General features: G+C 40.6%; 1 protein-coding gene across 4 annotated transcripts in view; it reads left to right on the forward strand.

Moving 5' to 3' along the window:
• The window catches only part of celf3a (cugbp, Elav-like family member 3a), a 29572-nt gene continuing 4161 nt past the window's right edge, over positions 1-25411 (forward strand). The window contains exons 1-12 of one of the 4 annotated variants that reach the window (XM_079367574.1): positions 3-281; positions 413-543; positions 1458-1610; positions 4810-4892; positions 17303-17351; positions 19245-19373; positions 20802-20881; positions 21737-21880; positions 22965-23109; positions 24001-24150; positions 24396-24455; positions 25215-25319. In XM_079367574.1, the coding sequence (XP_079223700.1) occupies positions 1466-1610; positions 4810-4892; positions 17303-17351; positions 19245-19373; positions 20802-20881; positions 21737-21880; positions 22965-23109; positions 24001-24150; positions 24396-24455; positions 25215-25319 (1090 nt within the window). In that variant the 5' untranslated portion in view covers positions 3-281; positions 413-543; positions 1458-1465. Of the gene's footprint in view, positions 544-1457; positions 1611-4809; positions 4893-17302; positions 17352-19244; positions 19374-20801; positions 20882-21736; positions 21881-22964; positions 23110-24000; positions 24151-24395; positions 24456-25214; positions 25320-25411 lie in introns of all 4 variants that reach the window. The other 3 variants (XR_013781153.1, XM_079367575.1, XM_079367573.1) reach the window with 3 other exon arrangements.

Genomic DNA, 25411 nt, shown 5'->3' on the forward strand with positions numbered 1-25411 from the left:
GCAGCAGACATCACGGCTCGTACAGCCCAAGGGAGGAGGGGTGGAGCTGAGATGGACAGGGAGGGAGACACCGGCTTACGACGTCAAAGGAGTAGACACACACACACACACACGCACGCATACACACACTCACACATAGTCAGTGGGAGAGAGGGAAGAGGAGAGGACAAGCAACCAGACTGCCAATTCCCTACGGTCTACTGAAGGAAGCCTAAATTCATCCATCAAAACACTCTTCATTCAGCAAAGCCAGGGGGAGATTTTGTTTATTTTTATACGAGGTGATAAAGAAAAACATCGCGTCTTTCAGGAAAGGGCAGGAAACAACAGGCAGAGCTAGAAAACACGCTCATGCCGAATAAAGGACCGTGGCTGGATGTTACTTCTGTCTTAAAGGCCTAACTTGTTACAGGATTTCAAAGACGCTCGAGCACACAAATGAACTGAATAATTGAGCGTCAATATTAAAACAACAGCGGCGGGAAGAAGAAAAGGCAGCCAGCTTTCGATCACGCCGATTCTTTGCCACGAGCAGCACCACAGGTATGTTTTTTTTTTTAAATAAGTATTTTTTTTTTCTCTTTATACTGTTTGCGTTTGTGTGTGTGTATGTAAAATCACGTTCTCGTCATTGTTTTTGTCACACACGTCTTGACAAAGAGAGCTCAGGTCTCCAGCTGTGTTGACAAACCGAGAGGATACGCTGTCATGTTTCTGGATGAAAATAGGCGGCCTCGACCGAAATCAGAGCAAGGGAGGAGTGTACATGCTTACTATTTACTACAATATCACATGCATGTTTTTTAAAATCAGTTTTATTTCGGTAAGAGATGTGTTTGGTTTATAGCTGCCAATGATCCTAAATGCTCATTCACTAACAACAAATAAAAGTATTTAAATCACATTTTCGGTGATAAAAAATAAAGAACAGCCTTTTTCCTCTTTATGTAAATCAAACTTTTGATAATGACATGGGATTGTCGATGTGATGCCAGTGAATAAACCCATTTTAAACAAAATATCATCACTAGGTTTAGTACAATTTCCACATAGAAATCTCTATTAATAAATCTGTGTTAGTGAACAATCTGCTGACAGAGTTAACACTAATTTAGAGTATTTATACATGAATATATATCTTTACCTTCAAATTAAACATTTACTTATATATTTTATTTTGATTTTTGTGATAACCACCCCCCCCCCAAACAACCTAAAATGTACCACCAGAGAAGCACTTGCATGTCTCAGAGGGTGTGAGAAATATAATTATTTCAGCCTCCCATCTGCACCTCCATCCCCGGCCTCCTGTTTGCACCTCCTGTGCAGTGTGAATTTAAGCCCCGCAGGCAGGCAGGCTCCTGTCTGCTCCTCCTGACCGCCTCCTCCACTGTGTGTGTGTGTGTGTGTGTGTGTGTGTGTGTGTGTGTTTGTGGTTCTTTTTTATTCCTCTCCAGACTTCTCAATGAAGGAGCCTGACGCAATCAAGCTCTTCATCGGGCAGATACCCCGAAACCTGGAGGAGAAGGACCTAAAGCCCATTTTTGAGCAGTTTGGGAAGATCTATGAGCTGACGGTGATAAAGGACAAATACACAGGGATGCATAAAGGTGAGGAAGGACCAATAACTCCCAAGTGATGTGCTCATGTCTTAGGGAGGTCAAAATAGTCAAAGTTTTCATGATGTCCTCTAGACAAGATGTCATTCTCTCTGAACATGTCTGAGGTTAAAGTGTTCCTCAATTTGCTGTTGTCTCTCTGGAACCTCTAAGGACCCTCATTCAGCCAAAGCCTGAAGACCAGCTGCCTTAATCTTAGACCAAAGTCTGATTTACAGCTGGTAATAAACTTTCAATCCTCATATTTTAATGAAAGACTAAAATTAATCAGCCATGACTTGAATAAAAAGAATGATGATCACACTAGATGTTTTCAGGTTGAACCAACTACTGTATATCCCACTCACCTCACAGAAATGTTGTTTTCAAAGCAAACAATTTGAGTAGAATTTGTCAAACTGTTTTTAATTTCAATTCTAAAAGGTAATACATTTTCTTTTGACATCTAACGACTGCTCATTAAATCTTTCTAAAGTTCAGCATCCTGGCTGAGGACAAGAAGAGGAGTTTCTTAGATTAATGGCTAAAGCTCTCTTAAACCATAATCAATATACACTCACACCAGGAAGCTTAATGATGATTGGAATCTGAAAACACAAGGAAGTATTGTACAATATGGTGTCAAACAGAAAAAATAAAGACGAATAATGTTCGTCAGACACCGAGTGCATTCTGGGAGGTTTCCTATTATGGTCGCTTCTGAAAACTACAATAGAGAGGCAAAGTCCCGCCCCTTTTTGGGACCATAATCTCGATATGATTTGTATGATAGTCAATAGTATTAACAGTTGTAATTGTCCAATAGTGCCATGAATTACACACATGATGCCAATGTAAAAGATTATTTAAAACTGTCAAGTAAAAATAAAAACCTCTTATAATGCTTATTTGACTGAAATGTACAATGTGTAGGCCATATCAGTGACGTAAATTGAATGACACTTGAATGAGTATTTACAGAAAATCAGCCACTATTTTAATGCTTAAAAACTCCTGTGATTAGTTTTAACTATGAAACAAAGTACATTAAAATTGAGGCCTCTATTTGCCCCACAAAAGCAAACTGACCATTAGTGACTAGATTGATGATTTCTAGTTAGTCATTTTTTATATCTGAACCACTGTTACAGGTTGGGTGTCTTATGAAATAAGTCGCTTCACTAAAAAGGTAAGGATTACATTTTATGTAATGACGACTCGCCCATATACTGGACAAACCAGCAAAGTGAAAACAGGTACCACTTTGTCCACAGGGGGCGCCCAAATCAGTACAGACTGAAAGTTCCTCACAGTAGCTTTAATTAACGAATAAATAAATAGGGAGCTAATTGTAGCATATACATTTATATATGTACTTAAAGGCAGGGTAGGTACATTTCTCCAGATTCAGTTTTTGGGATTTTGGTTGAAATTGTCTTTAGTTCCTGACAGTAATTAATAATTTATGTGCTCCTATAAAGAAACAAAAAAAAAATCTATCATCTGTTGCAGTTGTAAACATGAAAAAACTTCGACCTATGTCGGCACTCGGTACGTGTTTTATAAACCAATCAATGAGCTGAAATCTGCTTCTGGACCAATGGCGCTAGTGCATGTAAGTGAGGGGCGTGGCTTTTGAGGGAGCACAGAGGGGAGGGGGCGGGTGAATATGGACAACGGACAAAATGATACTTTCAAAATCATGCTAGTTTTCGAAAATTACCTCCCCTGCCTTTAAATTCAGATCTCAAGCATGTTATATAAACAACATGTTGTAGAAAGAGAAAGAGAAGGGACTTTGTCTCCCTTTCAAAAAGCAGAGATTGTTTGGAACTTGTTTGATTTGCATTACTGGAATGTTAGTTTGAAAAAGTGTAAACATTTTATTTTAGAATAAAATGTTGCAGAGCACATTCCGCTTTCCACCAAATTGTCATGACCAAAAAGCAGTAGTTGTAAGATCAATCTCTGTTTAAGTATTTTGTCAGCTCATAATTGAGCTCCTGTGGTGATATCGTCAATGTGTGGTGCCAGTGTCACCCAGCACTACCACTGTTCGTCAAACTGCGAACATGCTTTCCATTTTTTGGAACTGACGTCTCTACACATTCAGATTCCTGTTTGACAGATGGGGCTGAAGCTGCTTTTAAAGACATCCGAGCTAAATGAAGATCCTCCCTGTCATTTCAAATACAAATCTGAGTGCTGAAAACAAGGGCTTTTGCATAAACCATCCGTCATTTGGGAGACGTATAGGCCAGGTGCTATCAGTGCGCTAACACCTATTCTGCATACATTTAAATATTCATGATTCGCAGGAGCCCAAAAGGTTAATGAAGGCCTTTCTCTATTATGTGGGATTGCATACATTTAGTTTGACCAGCGTGATATTAAATACTCCCTCAGACTGCTCGTGTCTGAATAGTCTCCAGGTAATATGAGTTATTAATCCCATAGATCTCCACTGCTGCTTCAGGGAGGAGATCTAACCATCATCATGGCTCTTCACTGGTTTTATTTTGTTTTTTTCTTTTTCGAGCAGATTAAAACACCTGGCAAATTGTGAGGCATGATTTGGACACTTTGAACATATGCTGACCTAAAACTGTAAAATAAAACACTCACATCAAACAGCAAATTTGTACTGGGACAATAACCTCCTGCAGTATGTTTCTGCCTGCAGGCACTCAGGGCACATGGCCAATTAAGATGATTAAAAAATAACCTAGTATTGCCAATCTGACAGTATTAAAGAATATAAATAAACATTTATGACACATATACTTATTATAGTTTGCTGAATTTCTTCTGGGGCTTAGCAATTATTCACAATTTCATTTTTATGAGCTTTTGCAAAAGACAGCAAAAGTCTGGATTTATTGCAATCAATAAGAAAAACATGTAAACAAGCAACATTTTTTTTTTATTACTCATTATGTGTACACTTTACAGATTGGATGGAGCCCTGGCTTTAATTGCCATTTGATATTATTTTGATGCAGTCAGGTGAAGCTTAATAAGCGTGGTCCTAGCTATCCTCAGATTAAATGGGGCCAATTTATTGGTAAAAAAAAAGCTTATTGGATTTATTTTGGAGTGAGGAGAGATACGTTATAGCATGTATGTATGTTGTTTATTTGTCGCACATGAACATTATTTCACATCCTCACATTGTACAGATCTAATTTCTCCTCTTTGTCTTTGTCTCCAGGATGTGCCTTCCTGACATATTGTGCACGTGAATCTGCCCTCAAAGCCCAGAATGCACTGCACGAGCAGAAGACACTACCAGGGGTGAGTGTGTGGCTGTGTGGGTTTTTTTTTCCAACATCCTCAGCAGCTCATATTCTATATATACACAACAGGAGCATAATAACTGGCATGCTAGGCGATGTGAACGCACGGGAACACACAGTGACACAAGAAAATTAACCGAGTTTGACAAGCGGGGCCTGTCTCCCCCCTTCAGCTGATACGCTGGAATAAAGGTCAGAGGCTGCTCTCCCTCTTATGTTTCATATGTGATGCATCCAGACATATCCATCCAGTGAAGGCATGAGTCATCCTGCAACATGTCACAGGTCCAAACAGACAGCTATGAGGCTCGCTGCTGGAGTGACTTTGCTAGTTCTTATTCTCTCTGATGTTTCTTTTCCTCTCTGTCTCTCCTTCTCTGTCTCCCCCCTCCCCTCCCCTCTCCTCCCCTCTCTCCATCCATCTCTCCTTCTGAATTCTAATCAAAGTTAAACCTAGCTTTATTAGCATAGCCAGGCAGCAGGTGTGCTGCCAAATGACATTTCCAGGGCTAAATATGACATGACAGCCACGTCTCTATAATAACCCGCTATATGAGAGACAAGGCGACAAGGCGAGGAATTACTGAGACAGTGTGCGCTCCCAGCCTCGCTGCTGCTTCCTCTTTTACTAACAAGGCTTTACCCCTGTTTCCTTTTGGTTATTTTTGTTGAAATCTACATCATTCATCATCGGTGAATGGCAGCTCGTGACCAGAGTTTCTGAAGGAGGAGTGAAGACAATAGGGAATGTATAGGGCTGTGCCTCGTGATCGTTTTCTATTTTGTTAAATCTGTCTTTCTTTTCGTCTTAATGAGCGTAAAAGTAGAGGGGGAAAGGCCTGTTGCAATTCACAGGCACTAACAAACCTATCTAAATCTAAAACCCAAACCCAAATAAATTAATAAGACTAAGAAAACCAAGTAATATTCACACTGTGTTGTTTTTTGGTGTTCGTTTAACTGTAACTGTAGAATAATGTTTTTGCACTTTACAATGTGAACCACAGTTTTATAAACCTCAAGACCCTGAGATTTCCTGCCATTCTTTCTTTGTCCTTTGTGACAATAAACCAAATATTTTTTGATTTTAAAAGCTTTTCGTTTGGAAAAAAACAAACGCGAGAAATGATTAAACTTCTACTTAGAAGCATTTTGCTAAATTTTACGACATTTTTTAGACAACTCAGTTCATTAAGTGAAGAAAATAATCCTTTGTCAAAACCCTCGGGCAGACACAAGCACCATTCCTTTGTGTCGCATTTAATTCATTTAATTTGAAGCTAAAACACAAAACGTTCTCTTGTTCCAGCTTCTCAAAAATGTGAATTCATTGTTTGTTTTTGTATTCTGTTTTAGGTTGTTTGTAGTACATAAAGTGGCATTTGGTTTCAGCTTGGACTCTTCTGCATTTCTCAAAATTTTGGAGAAAACACGGTTCATTGGTTTAAGAAAGATCCTTAGCTGAAACCGTAAGTTGACGACACAAGCGAGTAGTTGGCTGCAGCATGTAATTTGACTTTGTTCCCCATCTATAGAATAGTTGCAGACCAGGTTATTGATTATTCAGCATGAGAACATGGTTGTAAAGGCAAGTGGGGGGTTACTGTTGGCCGTGGAGTCGGTTTTGATGGAGCAGACTGGTATTAGGGTGGCAACAAAAGAAATCCAATTGTTAGCATGACAGTAGCGTAACCTTCTTGACCTTTCGGAGCGGCTCAGCAGGGCCTGATGCCCCCATGGTTAAAACCCTCTTCTCCCCTTGTGTTTCTACCCCTGTGGCTCCACAAGCTCTTACCTCTAAGCCGTGTGGACCAAGCTAACCCCCCTCCCCTCCACCCCTCAATGCTTCCTGAATCCCCCCCCCCCCCCCCCCCCCCAGAAGACAAAAAAACATCTTATTATCTCGGTTCACGCCCACATGGACAAGAAATGCTTTCCACCCCTGCAACCAGCTGTGGTGTAATTGTCATCTAATTGCACCTGCACTGCCAAAGAATAATTAACTTTGGCATCTCATGGCTGAGGCGATACAAAAGAAGTAACATGAAAGCAATTATAGGACTGAGGGGAGAGAATGAAAGCACACCTGAAAGAAGAGAAAGCTGAATGATGTCATTAACACTAGGCACTGCTTTTTTTTTTTTTTTTTTTTTTTTTAAGCATTTCACCTCTCTGGAAAGTAAGAGTTGTTCTTAAGCCTTTTTTCCCCTTCTCCATGCTATTATACAGATATTATTCTCTGTGCTAACAAGTGAAAAGAAAAGAACAAAATGGAGAAAGAAGTCAGGCAGGGACGAACAGATGGTTGTTTGAGAGCGGCACCTGGCCTTGTGTTTAATTTCAGGTGAGAGAGTCCGTCTCTAAAGTGAGAGGGGGAGGAAGAGTGTCAAAAGCACATTCAGCTTAGAGCGAGGATAGAAAGTGAGAGAATGGAGTAGCAATAAGCCATATCCACTGTGAGAAGAAGTGTGGAAATGGAGGATTGGAGAGAAAAAGACTCACTCCTGAGCTCGCTCTCTGGTTCAACCCTACTTGGACATCTTGTACTCTTGTCCTCCCTGTTCTTATCTCTTTATCTCTGGCTTGTACGTCTGGCCAAGTCTGGTATTGTTAGCGACGTAGAGTCAATAACACCCACTTAAGGCACAGTAGAAAAGCCATTTTACACACCAAACTCCTGAAACTAACCTGTATTCCACCAGCTATAAATAAATAACTTCCTATGAGCTGAATGGTGTTGCATTTGCTTGTTAAAGATCAACAAACCTGTCGTTATTTACCATTATCAAAAATAAATGAGTCAGCATCTACTTTTAGAATTAATAACTAAATTAAAAAAACGTTATCCCTATTTTTTTTCCACCGTATTTCTATCCATCTGAGTTTGGTACATGATGTTCTCTGTGGTATCCCTGGTGAAACATCTTTTGTTCTTCCAGCAGCAGCGCCGTCAGTGGCAAGGATGAACAACTGACTATTTTACTGCTTTTTTCTTTCTTTCATTTTTTTTGTTTTTAACTTCGTCTCAGCCTTCACATTTACTGCAAATAAGCTCACTATACTTAGCTTTGAAAATGGCAACCTGAAGCTATGAGGGAGAAGGATGTAACAGGTACCTTTAAGGATACTTTGTGTTCGGTGTGTCACTCATGTATTTCAAAAGGGGGAAAATCAAGGCACACTTCAGGAAAAGGGGAAAAACCTTTATTCATTATTCACTCTATTTGGAAGTGAAATAACAAAAAAAATTAGACATATCATGTTGAATTCCAAGAATGGATATTCAACCATATTGAAGCATTAAAACAACCTGGAGCGACACAGCAGAAGGACATTTTCTTTTGAATGTCTATTTAAAATATGGAAATTATCTCCATTTAGCTCCAGAGCTAAATGTTTTCACCTGTCTTTGGTCTTTGATGACTTTCTTGTATTATAAGGGAGCAAGAAAATCGACAGATGCTCTTTATAAATAGTAAGTGGATTTAACATTTTGGCCATGTGAGTGTTTGAGGAAAAGATCAATACAAATTCAATCAGATTCGTCTTGCATATATAAAGATACTGCCAGCAAAATAGCACACAATCTGAAGTTGCTGATATGACTTTCTTCAAAACGTCCACCAGCTTTAACCCCCTATACAGATTTTCACTCATCACTCCTTTTTAACAGGTTAACCTTAAGAGGTCTTATACAGAAGCCCAGAGCTAACATGCACCAATAAATAAATCAGGATAACAACATTTTTAAATATTCTGAAATAGGCTAATGGGTCAATTTCTGCTGGTTTCTCAAGTTTTGAGATATATAACTTGTTATCTTGGTAAAACCAAAGTTTTTATAGCGACATAACTGGATGCATATGTTGAGAGAAAACAGATTAAAATACAATGGTTTGATGTAAGTCTGCTTCGGGCTTCGGTCGTTTAAGAATCATGCTAGCTGTTTCCAAAACTAAGCTAAGCTAACAGGGCGCTAAGTGCTTAATACCATGGCGCTAACAGCCTCATATGAAGCGTAAAAACTTGAAAGCTGTATCTAGCTTGACATTTTATTCCGTTGGAAAAACCAAATAGTTTTTTTTTCAGCCAGCTGTCAAACTTTTCCTAAATCTAGTCAAAAATGGAAAATAAAAGTGGATTGCAGTCCTCTAGCTCATTGGCTCCTAAACTTGGGTCCTGAGAGCCCCCACAAGATCTCAAGGGTCGGGTGTGCTGGGGCTTCATATACTCTGAGGCTGTCAAAATTGAATGTGCACATACGAACTAAAATCATGATAGAAAACTTACTGGATAGTTTTTACAAAAAAACAAGTTTGTGTAGATCTATTCTGTTGGGATTTTATTAACATAAACTATTTATTGTTTATGTTAATTGAAAGTTGTTTTTTTGATTGGGGTCCTTGGGGGTCCCAGACTAAGATATATCTGGGGAACAAAGCTTGGGAAACACTGCCCCAGCTTGAACCTGCCTGACAAAAGACTCACATTAATGCCCATCCTCACCAGCGCACACTCAAGTTATTATTTTCCACAATAGCTCATCGTTAATTTTAAATGCAATAAATAGTGCAACTGTGCCCCAGTGAGAAAGTGGCTGTGTGTTTGGTGTATATTAGCATGAGCAGCGGGGGAAGGGAGGGCAGGTGTTCGCACTAACACAGTTTATTGAAGGCTGTGTGTGTGTGTGTGTGTGTGTGTGTGTGTGTGTGTGTGTGTGTGTGTGTGTGTGTGTGTGTGTGTGTGTGTGTGTGTGTGTGTGTGTGTGTGTGTGTGTGTGTGTGTGCGCGCGCGTATGTGTGTGTGTTGGCTTTTGTGTTTTTCCGTGGAGAGTACACATCAGAAGATATGGATGGATGGGTGGTAGTTGTTGGTTTTATTATCCGCTTCTCTCACGTTTCACTATCTGCTGTGTGTGTGTGTGTGTGTGTGTGTGTGTGTGTGTGTGTGTGTGTGTGGGAGGGAGTAAAGTCTGAGCTGCAAGGCCTTCTGTGTTTAAGCTGTCCATACGAGAGGAAAGAGCCCTCTTTGAGTGGAACATCTGACTAAGCCTGACATTTACTCAGCCATAAGGACTCAGACGGAGCAGACACAGGGGTTTTATCAATAGTCTGAAATAAATGCATACTCTAAATTTAGCTCGGGCTTTTTAGGCAGGATGTGAGATAGGAAGTTGAAGTGCCACGATGTTGTGCCCTTAATGTCTGAGCAAATGTACTGCTCTAGAAACACATGCACCATGACAACTTTTTGGGAGTTTACACTCTATTATAAACTGTAGATTAAAACAGTCTTATACATTCATGTCTCTTTTATTTGATAACAGAAACATGTCTGAAACAACATTTAATTTTGGCAAAAACGTAAAGAAGATGATACGTTTTTGTGGAGTGACGCTCTCAAACAAGTAACACGCTTTCTTTTCTAGCAGGTAGCATTGTTGACATACTCCCAAAGAAGACTTGAATTTAGTTCACAGAGGCTGTAAAGCATGCTGAACATAAGCATGTTATCCCTCAAGATGGACTGAATGTTTCACTTCTTTAAGAGAAAAAAAAAAGTTACAATTTCAGATTATCTGCAAAAATGTGACGACAGCTCAAAGTAAGTGCTCAGATTTGGTTCACTGAGGCTTTAAACAAGCCGCACATGTTGTATGTTTGCACGCCAGACTAACCCATTCTTTCACGTTTAGATTTCGTGTTTATACCACACAAGAATGAACATGTAAAAAAGACATTTAACATAAAAATATAAGCAATGTGACAAAAGCAAAACTCAGACCCTAAAACCTGCTGACTATGAACATGTGAGATGTTTGACATTTACTTATTCTCCAGATGGCATGGTTTAACTTACTATATTCCCTCTTTTTTTTTAAATAAATGAAAAGATTGTGAAGTTGACAAAATCACAAAATTGATGATCAGATTTGACTCATTGAGGCCTTAAAACGTGCTTAGAATGAGCATGTTTTAGGGTGAGACATTCTCCCTCTTTTATATACTTGTTAGCAGTATAGACTTATTATTTTTGTTACGTTAGTTTCTTTCCTAGAGCACACAGGTCAATTTGAGAATATTGGATTTATAGTGCAAAGGTAAGACATTTGACAAAAGATAAAGTCAATGCTTAGATTCGCTGAACATAAACCTGTGTGATATTTCATGGCTACTGAAAGTCTTTTAAAACCTGCTGGCAGGGTAGACATGCTGACTGCATATTTAGTCTCTGTGTGGATGGCCATCAAGGGTGAATATGGATAAACTGATATAAAAAAAAGAAAATGACAGAAACACAAAATGGAAACAGATGAACTCAGCATGTGAGATATAAAAGACTTTTAAATACCTGCTGCTGCCATGTTAAATTATTACTAAAGGGATAAACGGGTTGAAACAGACATTTAATATGTAACAAGGCTCTGAAAATATACCAAAAGCACTACATCGAAGGTAAGATGAGGTTCACTGAGGCTCCTAAACATGATTGACATTATCATGTGAAAGGTATCACGGGTGTTTGTACTCTTCAGTGTAACCGTCAGTGCTGTAGACCTTTTTAATCTTCTCAATTGTAGTGTGTGCTTTTTATCGCACAGTGCAGACAATTAAGTAGAACGCCACATTCAATCAGCGTAAAGGCAGGAAATGTGGATAATACAGTCAAAGCTGATGCTCAGATTTGGTTCATGGAAACTGACATTTAAGAGCAACAAGGCAAAGACACGCAGGGTCGACACTCCGACTTGGTTCCACGAGGCTCTAAAAAAACACCAGACACACACGTGTATCTGCATCCCCCCCCCCCCCTCCCCCCCCCCCCCCCCCCCACACACACACACAAACACACACACCCCCAGGCTCCATGTCTGTAAGTCGCGGGGACGGTGATGGCAGCAATTAGCGTCCCTCAGAGCAAGTTGATGAATCTATCTTTAGTAAAGTGTGCGTTCATTCATTTACATACACATGCATATCAATGTTGGATAGAGGCATGATGCGCCAAAAAAAAACATCCCATTCTCTGTACGTCACTGTGGGGCCACTGTAATGATGAATGCAGATTGGATTTTTAGAGGAGGTAAATGGGTGTGAATCACAGAGAAATTGGATAAATTAAAGTGTGGGGGAAGGGGGAGGATTGGGGGGGGAGGGGAGGAGGAGATGAATGAAAGTTTGACATAATGAACAGTGGGTGGCGGTGAGGGTGGAGAGGGGCTGGAGGTGTATTGGGGACGTGTGTTTATCAGCTTAAATACAGACATCTGTTAGGGAGAACTGGTGTGTTTTTGGGGGGTAGGGGAACGTGTGTGAGTGTTTGAGTTTTTGTGTGTGTGTGTGTGTGTGTGTGTGTGTGTGTGTGTGTGTGTGTGTGTGTGGTAGACAAACACACACAAGTGACATCAGTCTGTTTTCAAAGAGGCTGATGTCACGAAACTCATTGGACTTCTTTGAACGCCGAGAGAGTCAAAGCGCACAAAAAAACATGCCTGAGTGTGAAAAGTCAATAATGAAAAAAAAAAAGCAAAGTAGTTCATAGATTTTAACTGTACACACACACACACACACACACACACACACACACACACACACGAAGAAAGGTTTCTGTGATTCACTTCTTTTCCCCTCTTGCTCCACTGAATCGAGTCAAACAAAACTTGACATGAATATTTAACAGTCAGAGGAGTCGAATCGAGAGTCAACTTGTGTGTTGCGATACATTCTCTCTTTGACTTTCACTTTGAAGGGTTTTTTTTGTTGACACGTGAGCAAAAAGGGCTAAATGTCAGATTTGATATCAGTTTGACTTTGGACTGAACAGCAGCTTAGACACGGACGGCTGGGTTATTGACGAAAGATTATTGAACAGTACAAGTGTTGCTCTGTCACTGTCTTTGTGTTGGATTGATCAAATGACTGGCTGGATTTAGGAGAAGGCAGAGTTTCTCTCTACGATGCTTTGTACGCCTGTTCACTCGTGTGTGTGTGTGTGTGTGTGTGTGTATCTGTGCATGAATTGGAAAACATTAACCTGTGCATCTCTGTGCTGTGTCTGCTTTTGTTCTGACTCTGTTTTGCACGCTCACCAACATCTGTGTCTTTTAATTTCACATTTTACTTCTTTTCTGAGTCATACGCACATTTTTTAAATTTTTTTTTACCTGTGCTTTTTCAACCCCCGGGTGAATATGAAGTCTTCTTGGTGTTTATGTGCATTTCCAACAGAGCAGGAGAAGGATGGATGGAGGAGCGAGAGAGCTAAAAAGGCAGCATAGACAGGAGAGAGAAGAGACAGAGAGGGAGGGGAGGGAGCAGGGAGGAGGAGGAGGAGGAGGAGGAAGAGGAGGAGGGAGGTGGCAGGTTGATTACGGTCGCAGGTCTCGTTGCCTGGAGACGGCGGGGACCAGGGATGCCTGGTTGCTAGGCGACCGGCACGATGCAGTGACCAGCACTGTGTGATGGAGCGGAGGGGAGGAGAAGGAAAATTGTCTTTGTGCCCCCACTTCTCCCTCAACCCCCTTCTCACCCCCACCCGCCCCACCCACCTTCACCAACACCCCCCTCGCATTCCCTCCCTCCCTTACACACACACACAACTCTGCCTCCCTGCTGTAAATGTTCTTGAAAGAGCAGGGGAGATGGTCTGTGCAGATATATTTACCATTCAGACTGGCTGCTTTTCAGGGCGGACAAGCAGAAAGGATTGAAATTGAAGAGTAAAACAGGGGACAGAAATGTGTCACAAACACACACCAACACACACACACACACACACACACACACACACACGCACACACGCAGCAGCTGAAGTCTGAATCTATATAGACTTAACAACGGCGGCTGCTTTCAGCCGCGAATACAGAGATTATCATCTGCTCTGCTGGCCACGAAAGAAAGGCGAGAAAAACATCATCATCCGTTCGCTTCACTCACTCAAAATGTAAACCATCCTCTATTTAAAATCCCATTCTCTGTTTATTAAAGGGAAATGTCATATGCATCAGAGTGTGTGCCACTCCTCTCTGTGTGTGTGTGTGTATAGATTTTGGATGTTTATTCAGAGGAGGGAGGGTCAAGCTTTATAGCAAAAGGGGTCGATCTGTGATTTGATTGGATAATCTATGGATTTAATATCTCATAATCCTGGCGAAATCCCCCGTGGAAGCACAGCTGAAAGATTATGTGTGGATGTCGCTTTGACCAACAGGGACAGAATGATCATGTGTGTCCGCCTGAACAATAAATATGTGCGTACATCTTGGTGCGTGTGTTTTCAGATGACGAGCAACGGGAGAATAAGAAATGAAATAGTAAAAACACATTTGGGCTGTTCATCACACAGGCAGGTTTTTTTTGCACTGTTGTCTGTGCACAGTATGGGACTGTTTTTGTAAACAAGCCTCAGAGAGAAAAGGGAAGGGTAGGGGAGCAACAGGAGGAGGGGGAGGGAGAGAGCGAGTAAATTACAGTAAAGTGTGTATGTTAGTGGTGCAGGCTTAGAGGGAGATATTTTTCTCTCTGCTTTTGCTCTCAAGGCAGCACCAGCATTCAACAGGCTCAAATGCTCCCCCCATCATCCTTTTCCCCCCCTCCCTCTTCCTCTTCCCTTTCTCCTCCTCCTCCTCCTCCTCACCTTTCCTATCCTTCTATCTGTCTCCCTCTCGACCTAAAAGCATCTTTTGTCCTCCTCATTTTGAACCCCCCCGTCTCCCCGGCATGTCGTTCAGTGCAACCTTGTTTACCTGATGTGCGGGTCTCATCGTTGTGGTTGCCATGACAATGGCCATGCCGAGCGAAGGCCTTCGTCACAGCGACAGGGGCCGGTTGCCGTGCCGATGTGAAGTGGCGCAGCCTTGATGGCCTCCACTTGTCGCTGTTTTTTTTCCCCCTCTTGTGTATTCTAATTCCAATCTCCTGAGCCATCTGCTGCGCTGCTCCTTATCTCCAGCAGCACCACCTCTGCCTGCACTGTTTGTCTTTCCTGCTCTAAAATATGAGCCAGGCGTCAGTCAAACATGGCATCAATCATACATGTCACATTAAAACACTGTGAGGAGATGGAGCTTCAGCTTTGATTCCCCATGATATTTCACTACCTTATTTAAACATAGAGAGATGTTCAGAACATTTTGTATTTCTCTGTATGAATACTGCGATCATATAGCATGAACACAGCTCAGTAAACACGATGAGGACAGAAACCTGTTCCTGTTATCTGTATCTTATTAAACAGAGTTTAGGTGTATGGTTTCACTAAAAGCGATCCCACTCAAAAACATTTTTTATGTACTTAATTTGAACATTTGAACAAGACAACATCTCAAACCCATGTGACGTCTTGTATGATGTTTTCATTTCACCGTCTGACATCGGTAAAAAGGCTGTATCCTGAACCATCAGTCTTGATTATGAGTCCACGGACACATTTATAAAACGTTTCTACTTTAAAAAAACGTTGATTAGTGTAACATTTATTCTTAAAATATGAGACGTGTCTTCGAATGAACAGCACATATAATATCTGAAGAGCATCCTGACTGTGTTGTGTTGTGAGTGGAAAAAAAAACACAAGTATGTAAAAAAAAAAAGTAAAGGTCAAGATTTGACTCAAAATATCCTGTCTAAAGTTTAACATTTACACAAGTACGAAAAAAAATGTTTATAAAGAGTGAGAATAAATCAAAGAGTTAGCCTAAATAGTAGGAATATGGACTTGATGTCCATGTGAAGCATGGGAATAAACTATATATGAAATATTGCATTCTACACAGGTTGCTGTAATATGTTGAGCTCGGTGCTGTCGGTTCATGAGTTTATGAGACATAAGAAGTGAGTTATATAGCAGTAAAAATGGGGACGTCACCCATTGAATGGTCTCTTCCTGTGATATCGAAGCGGTTTGTTTTATTAAACGCTCCAAACAACAGATGGATTGTCGTGTGTCGGACCTCTCAGGTTGATGGATTCTTCATTGAAACTGATTCAAATCTGATTTTCTGTCGGGTTGAGCTGCAATTGAAACAATAATTACTATTCTGTGAGTGCAGGAAAGAAAGGGCAGATTTGCTTGACTGATTGGTTGATGGTTCTGAGACTTTGCCCCCTCCAGCTCCTCTATGGTTCTTTTAATTGGTCTATCAATTGGATGCTCTCCGAGAGGAGACGCAGTGCTCCTCTCTTTGCAGCAGGTGTTTTGGTTGTGGAGACGACCGGTGTTTGTGCATGCGGTCCGTGGCGGTGGAGTGTGAACACAACTTCGATCAATAATGTCTCCTGGTGACCGATCACAGCAGATCAATCAGTGACACGAGATCAGTGACTGGCTGAAATGTCACCAGCTCCATAATTAAGACCTTCATTAAGCCAGAGTTAACAGAGTGTCACTCTGTTGCTCTCACCTCGACTCCTCACCGACATCAGCCTCCCTCCTCCTCCTCCTCCTCCTCCTCCTCCTCTTCACACACACAACCCCCACCTCCATCTTTTCCTCCATATGCCTCTCTCCTTCCCCTCTCAATCCCTCTCAATCCCCATGTTTTGCATGTTTGCCCTCTCGTCTCCTTTTTTATTCCATTCAATGCCTTCTCTTGTGTCATATACATATGAAAGAGACGCGTGGACAAAAGATGCGTGCACATTTTTACAAAGAGGATTTGTTAAATAGTGGCGAGTACAAAAATAGAGGATAGAAAAAAGAAAAAAAAAGGCATTTTGGCATTTACGAAAGTAAATTATCAAAAGGTCACCTAATCCTTGTGCCCTCTCTTTTCTCTTTCAGTCTTTGTTTTTTCTTTGCCACATATCATTTCGTCCCCCGTCACTCTGTCAGTCTCAGAGTCGACTCGATCACTATTCCACTGCCGTGTGCTCCTGTAATCCAGATTAGCCAGCGAGTGTGCTTAATCTAATCACTTCCCCAATCCTGCGTGGGTGTGTGCTTTTCCTGGTTTTGTGTGATAGGGGGAGAAGGAACGATAGACAGCGGGATTAGAGCAGTTTTGGAGCGGGAGTTGGAAAGACGTGGTGGTAGAGAGAGAGAGAGAGAGAGAGAGAGAGACTGTATGAGTGTGAGATTGTAAAATCACACATATCATTGTCAGCTGTGATTTATGGCAACAAAAAGAAGAAGGAGAGAAATGAGTTTGGGGATTGCAGGAGGTGGGAGCACCTGTCAAATACACTCACATTCAAACATGCTAACAAATGTCACGATTACACAATATAACAGCGTAAATCGTATTTCTAAGGACGTTACATGAAGCTGATAGAAATTAATGTCACGTCTTTTCCAGTTTAAAAACAGCAGTGGCTTTATTTTATTTCCCCTCTGTTCTATTCTTGTGCTAATGAGCATCACTCGTATCCTGAACTCAAACTGACCGTGCTGCGTTGCTTCTCTTTCCAGATGAACCGTCCAATCCAGGTGAAGCCTGCAGACAGCGAGAGCAGAGGGGGTAAGAGACACCTGTCTGCACCTAGAAACACAGCACCTGTTCAAACAACGCCACCACAGTGCAAACAAACACCTTTAAAAAAATAAAAAAAAACATTAAGTCCTGAATCCACACTTTAAACTCTAAGGGCGCAACAAGGCAAAGGTCTTTTTGTTCGATTTAAGTGACAACATCCAAATTCGAGACATTACCAGCTGATGAACTTTTCCTGTCACCATGGCAACGACAACAACAAAGAGATCACTGAAGATGTCATAATGGGCTCAACAGCCTCGTGCTCAAACAACCGTGGATTTGTACATCAGTGTTATCAAATGAGCCTGACGTCTAATCGGTCAGCAATTTAAGTATTTCATTTACAAAAACGTAATATTTATGACTTTAAAGTCTCATTCTTAGCATGTGCACGTTTAAAAGTCTAAGAAGCAGACTTCTGTAAAATGTATCTTCAACGTATAACCAATTTAAGACGTCTGTGGTTATATGTAATAGCAGGAGAAGTAAGCGGCGTTGGCTGATGTCACTTCCATTTCTAGGATGAACGATAAATAACATTTAACTTTAACAACATCTTTTCTTTGTGTTTTCACATTCATGCCCCAGTTTCCCATCAAATGGATGTTACACCTGCATCATTGGCTGTTCAATGATGAAGAATTTATTTTTGTCAAAATAGAGTTGTAGCACCCGTCGTTGCGTCAATGCTCGGTGTGATTACAAAAAAAGTCTTTGTGCTTCATGTTCACAAAGCGAACATCAGAGGTGGAAGAAATCAAATAAGTGATGGCTGAATGCCACTTAGCTGCTGAAGGTACAGGTCCTTGTTTTGTACACCTGGTGCTCACTGTCACATTCTCTGAGTCATTGTTTATGTTGTGAATGACACCTGTGTGTGTTTCTTACTATGATGTGCATACAGCTGGAAAAAAAAAAAAAAAAGTTTGTTGACGTTTTGAGGACACATTTCAAGCAGTACCTGAGACAAACAACTCAAGAATCATATGAAATGTAAAATACACGTTTCAATGTGTTCCTTTTTTTTCCAACTCACTATGACATTTAGGTTGCAGACACCTGATCAGAAATCCCGTCTTCAATAGTCCGCTGTGAAAATAAAAACTTTCCATACAAGAAATGACCAAATTTGACATTTTCTCTGCTTGATTATTTTTTCAATTATCGTCAAATTATTGTTACATTTCATGTTATTTTGCTGCCACCTTTTTATATTCTACGCAACATCATACAACATAGGCAGTACTGTCTGATACAGATGATTTTTTAACTGTATATCATATTATTATCATACTTTATATGCAGAGATCTAACCGAACAGAAAAAAAAACTACACATGCCCGCTGAGATTGACACTTGGTTGTCAGTTTATTTTCATACCACGGCAGCATGAATGTTTGGGGAAAATACAACCCATAAACCCAGCCCATGAACCCATTTCTGTTTGGTGGAAAAGTCTGCAGGAATGTAACGTGTTTGTGATTTGTAGTGACTGGGCTCAAACATGCAGAAACACTGGTCTGATCCTTTACAGGCGAGGACAGACGGAGCAGCTTCTCTGACAGCACAGAGGGTGACAAACATTTGAGTCACCGCCAGATGCTGTTTGTTTGTTGTGATGTCCTTGTTACTGCACTCTGGTGGCACTCTGAAGAATAGCAGGCTGACGTCCATCCTTTGTACAGTAGCTGTTGTTGATCTGTTGTTAGTCATGCATGTTCAGTGACACGACACTTCCCCCCCCCCCCCCCCCCCCCCCTTTTTTTTGTCACCTCTTCCATGAATACATTCACTCCCACTTTTCCCCCTACGCTGCAATCTCATCCACATTCTCCTTTCCTCTCCCTCCCACCATCATGGAAATATCCTTCCCCTTAGAAGACAGGAAGCTGTTTGTGGGCATGCTGGGGAAACAGCAGACGGACAGCGACGTGAGAAAGATGTTTGAGCCTTTTGGGAGCATAGAGGAGTGCACGGTGCTCCGGGGGCCCGACGGTACCAGCAAAGGTAAAGTCACAAATCACAGAGAGAGGAATAGATTTCACCCATCAAATATTTAAACAGACTCAAACTCTCTATGTGACATCATCTTTTAAGATTTTCAAAATACTAACCAGACATTTTAAAATTATTTAGATCAAAAACAAAGAAAGAAAATAATCAGTACCTAGTCTATAGTGTCCTCAAACATCTGCTCTTTTTATACTCAGGCCTTTGCTATTGAATAATGACCCAATAACAGCATTTTTATTTGTTTACCTTATTTAATGGTCTTCATAATGTGTACACCCATTGGCTGCATTATTGTATGAATTACAGGATACAGGAACACTTTGCGCTTTTGTTTTATTTTACGCAGGCACAATCCCTTTCAAACACTTATAAAGAGGCAGGCTAGTGAAGTAGAAGGTTAAAAAAAAGGGCTAAAACACACCAGACACATATCTGGAGACAGACTACAGAATTGTCCCACGTATATCTACCGTCCATATGTTTTATATATATTATATATCCACCTCCTCCCTATGACTGACACATTTTCCACATGGCATACATTCAAGATGCTTTTCTTCCATTGCAATTACCTATCTAGCTAATTGCCACACGTGTCATTGGTTTCCTCTGGTTTTGAATGTGCACATATTAAAGTGGGCGGAGAGAGGAGTATTACATCATCTGGATGATTCGACTTGTGTTGTAAGACCACAATTAAAGCCTTACCTGTCACATCTGCAGGTTATTCTGTATGTTTATGTGTTTCAGTATTGGGAAAAGTCTGATGTCATGCAGCCCCATTTTTGGGATTAAAAAATTAATAGCTGCACTAACATCTCATTTTATAAAAAACGGACTTAATTTTTGTTAAAGTTAGAAGAATAATATGCACCAATAAAGCCTTATTATCTTCTCGTTTTTAAACTAAATTCCTTTGAGTCAGGCTGCTTTTAGCTTTCAAATCTCTGCAACATGATTTTCCTGCTAATGGAGTCCAGATTGTGACCGTAGAAAGTGACATTGACTAGAACTATTGGTATTTTAATGAAGCCCTGAGAATTAAGCCTGGGGCACCTCACCATGGCTTGAATGTAAATATCTATTGTCGCTTACAACGATGCTAATGATATTTGCCCTGTTAATCAAAGTCCGGTGACAGTTCAAACACAGATGCTGGATTTCTCCATGTTTGTTGCACGAGGCCTGACTAATGGTGCGATAGGTTTTATGGGTCATGGCTAATGATGCGTTTGGTGGTTTGCCGACTGTGATTGATGAAGCAATGAATGTCATGTGGACCATGTTTAATGATGCCACAGTAACTGATGAAGCACTAGATCTAAAACGGCTCCTAATGTGTTTTTAAAGGGAAGTAGTTTCTGTTTTATGTGTGTGTGTGTTGGTGAGAAATTGTGTTTAATTGTGTGTCATTTATTTTAGGTTGCGCATTCGTAAAGTACCAGAACAACGCAGAGGCCCAGGCCGCCATCAACGCTCTGCATGGGAGTCGTACTTTACCTGTGAGTCCCTCCCTACACACGCACACAAAGACAGACGAACACACACATACACACAAAGACAGACACACACACACACACACACACACACACACACACACACACACACACACACACACACACTTGTCAAACATGTACTCAAACATACACACATTTCAATGCTCCAGTTACAGTTATTTAGACACTCAGTGGGGTGACTCAGCTAACAGTCACCACTTCTCTTTTTCTGTCCCCCTCCTCCGCACCTACACACACACACACACACACACACACACACACACACACACACACACACACACACACACACACACACACACACACACACACACACACACACACACACACACACACACAGAGCTAACAGTTCATATTGTTGGGACTTTTTATTTAATTATTGTAAATAAAATTCATTAATTGCACAGTATCTTGTATTTTTGGTTAATCTCTATTTTTATTTTTATCCTTTATATTTTGTATATATTCTTGATTCTAGTTTACACTGTGAGTCAGAAAGAAATGTCTTTTTGATTCTGTATGTTCAGCACATGTTAAAAAAAGGACTTATCTCTGGTGAATAATATTTTTTCCAGTGAAGAGTTGACTGCTTAAATGTCATCTTAGCCAAAGATTTTTGCATTTTGTGCTGTTTTTGTTTTATGTGAAGGCAGACAAAGTTAGTAGAGAGGTGGTACAATAAGGAAGTTGTTTTTAGCATCTCAGAGCCACAAAACCAGGACACACCCCCCCGTTTATTCTTCTTATAATAACTATCCTGAGAGCTGTGACTTAAAGTGAAATGTGTCAGACAGGTGGAGTTGTGTGTGAGACAGGATGTGAGTTTTTCTCTTTCCTCCTCAGGGCGCCTCGTCCAGCCTGGTGGTGAAGTTTGCAGATTCAGAGAAGGAGCGGGGGCTCAGGCGAATGCAGCAGGTGGCCTCGCAGTTGGGTGTCATCAGTCCCATGACCCTGCACCTCGGGGCCTACAACGCCTACACACAGGCTGTGAGGAACAAACACACACACACATCTATACACATTTCGAAGGGAGAAACACACAGCTATTCACAAGGGCACCTAAGTGTCCATTTAAATGGTGATGAGAAGTTGTTGCTTTTTTGAATCCACTTTTGAAAGATTTTGACATTTTGAGTAAATGAGGCTACTTTTTTTTTTTTTTACTGCTAGTCCTTAAAAAACAGATAACACGACAGGGGATTTGAAAAGCAAACTGTCAACATGAAACTAAAAGTTTGTGTTGCAAACAGCTTGTTAGCTATGAATTAATTGATGTTTCACTGAAGCAGAAGCAAAACTTCTGCAGTAAAACTTGTGAAACAAAGCGTGGAATCAAAATGTGCAAAACTAACTTTCTTGTAACCAAACCTTCATTTTATTGTGAGAGTTGCCGTGTTATTAAGAAGGAAATCAGCTTTAATGTCTTCCTGGGTGATTTTAGCTGGAGAAATTGCAATTGGCCACGTAAAGTAAAGCCACATTACTATTCTTGTCGCTGCTAATTGAGCGTTTACTGCAAATGGTTTCAGACGCAGCTCATTACAAATTGTTCAACTTGTGATGCTTGAAAATCTATGACAACATTTTCGCTCGTAATAATTGTGTTGATTTGTGGTGAGGATAAACATTTCAGTTCAAAGCATAAAAGAAAACCCAGAAGATACGGCGAGATATAATCGAACCATGTCACCCCTGATGAATGATGTTAGAACTACGTATCATTTAGATTTTAAGACATCATAAAGCATCTAAAGAGTGCTTCAAAAACACAATCGATCTACCAAGTACAGTTGCTCTGTCTGTGTGACGTTGCTACAAGCTGAGATGTGGCTGTTGAATATATTGGCTCCCATATGAGCTTCAGACTGGAGCCATTGTAATTATAATAAACCTGTTCGATTTTTATGACTGGGGTTAAGTTGTCTGAGCTTGGTAATTAAGGAAATCTAGATAAACATGTCCATAAGTATTCTAATGGGTCTGTACTTTGCACTCACAGGAAGCATATACATGTAGTAAACCCCAGACAGATTCCCCTAAACATACTCCACTCCCTCTCTCCGTCCTCCAGCTGATGCAGCAGCAGGCTCTGGTGGCGCAGTCGGCCTACCTCTCTCCTGTTGCCACGGTGGCGGCAGTTCAGATGCAGCAGCTCGCCGCCCTCAACCCCAACAGCATCATTGCCACGCCGATCGCATCCATCACCCCCTCCTCAGGTAATGAGAGACAGAGATGTCTGGCCCCGGCCGGCCTTGATTAGATTTCTTCTTGAAATATGAGAACAGACACACGAGGAGAGGTGGACCTAAGAGGACTTAATAACAAAGATGTATTTTTGTACATTTTCTTTATTTCTCTGTCTGTCTTGATGTTAGCTGCGTTAGCCTTTTTTTAAGAAGCAAAAGGCAGCAGAGTGGCAAGCAAGTCGGAGTTCTTGTTTACTTTTTAGTATTTTTTCCTTAATTAAGAATCCCTTTCCTTTGTTTTGAAAGAGTGCTCTCTGGTGGATTTAGAATTTCCATATTTTGCATCTGAGTAATGCAGTTTCCTTTTTTCAGCCTACATGCACTACAATGTACCCTAATCCATGTTTAACCCATGGTTTAAATTACCTCTTTTGATTTCAATTAAATACTAAATATTACCTTACCTCATAATTAATGACAAACTTGTATTAATAATCCTCAGGCTTTAAGTTGTTGTTGTTTTTTCTTCATCTGATGAATAAACTTATGATGAATACTTTGTCAGAAAAAAAAACACCCTGAAGAAATAACTTCAGGGTGGAGACTAATGAAGCTGTAAACAACAAATGCACAGACATTCATGTTCCCCTCAGGATACGCTGAAATAACTTTGGTGATGGCATCACTTTTTATCCGGTGCTTTCATCACCTGGAAAAATTGAGTTTGCCAAATATTCTGATTTATGATCATCTGGCTGCAAAATTAATGAGATTCTCATCAGCACTATTTGACAAAAATGTGTTTAGGACCAATCAGCAGTTATTATAAACAATAAACTAACATAGTGTTCATAGTAACCTCTTTGTCTTGCTTTCAATTTTGTATCTTGTAAAACACATTCATATTAAACATCCCTGCAGGTACCAGCACTCCACCCTCCATGACTGCCACACCAGTTCCTGCTCTGCCTCCACCCATCGCAGTGAACAGCTACCAATCAGTGCAAGCTCCACCCAACAGCCAATCAGCAACTGAAGCCCTGTACACCAACGGGGTTCATGCCTATCAAGGTAAAGTCATATCATGTTTGACTACAGAGTGAAAAATAAATGTGCAGCTGTCATAAAATATTCCTCACGGATACTTCCTGTTTTTTTTCATAAGCAACAACAAGGTTTAATTAAGAGGAAATGAAACAAAACCAAAACACAAAATTATAGTTATGCAAATCATGCTGATCTGCCCACAAGTTGCATTTATGATTTCTTTGAGTGTGCATATAGCAGTTAGTGACGGTGTGTTTACTCTGCCACAGCTCAGAGTCCAGTCCTGGACCCCCTGCAGCAAGCTTATGCAGGCATGCAGCACTATACAGGTGAGCCTCCCACTGTACAGTATTCTTACACATCTTCAATATATCAGCATTCCCACCACCGCTACCGATAATTAGCCTCATGTTTGTGTTTGAGGAAGAAAAGAGATTAAAGAAGAAATATTAAAGATGAACATGCAGAAAAATAATCTTACAAATATTCCTTTCCGTTACAGTTTGCTCAACTTTATTTGTAAAGCAACTTTCCTTCCTACTCACATATATACTGTAGGAAGACACAAACAGCAAATGAGAAAAACAATAAGAGGACGAGAAAAAATTAATTCAGATCAGTTAAAAGTTCAATGAAAAGACAAAATATTGACCAGGTAATCAGTGATTAATCACTTGGATATTATTTCAAATGAAAAGCCAGATTTAAAAGATAGTTACTGTCCTTAACATTTCACACATTATTTCATCTCAAAATGTTAGATTTTGAAATTGTTGTTACTTGAAATAATCTTCCTGTTTGTTAATCCAGACTACACTCCCCTGCTTTCCGACACTGCATGTTTTAAGTACAAATTTACATTCAAAGTCAAAACATGCACATGTAGAACAAAATGTAAATAACCCGCAGCTCCATAGAATGAGTCACACATCGTATATATATATGCAAAACTTCCTCCAGTTTTTTCAAATCTGTGGGTGGAGATGCAGCTCTGTCAGATGTTGTTTTCAGGAAATGTATCTGATTAGTTTGCAAACTCACTCCTGCTTTCTGCTTACCTGTCTCTCTCTCCCCCCCTTCTCCATCAGCCACCTATCCAGCTGCGTACAGCCTGGTGGGACAGCCGTTTCCCCACCAGCCAACCCTGGTGGCTCAGCAGCCTCAGCAACCACAGCAACTCCAGCAACGAGAAGGTAGACTCAGAGACCTCACTCAGAACGAGGGAAACTCTGGCATAAAGATATCTTAAACAAACATGCCTGTGGTCTCGTCTCGTTTTGCTCAC

Source organism: Symphodus melops (genome assembly GCF_947650265.1).
Source record: "Symphodus melops genome assembly, chromosome: 18".
In the NCBI taxonomy this organism is placed as follows: domain Eukaryota; kingdom Metazoa; phylum Chordata; class Actinopteri; order Labriformes; family Labridae; genus Symphodus; species Symphodus melops.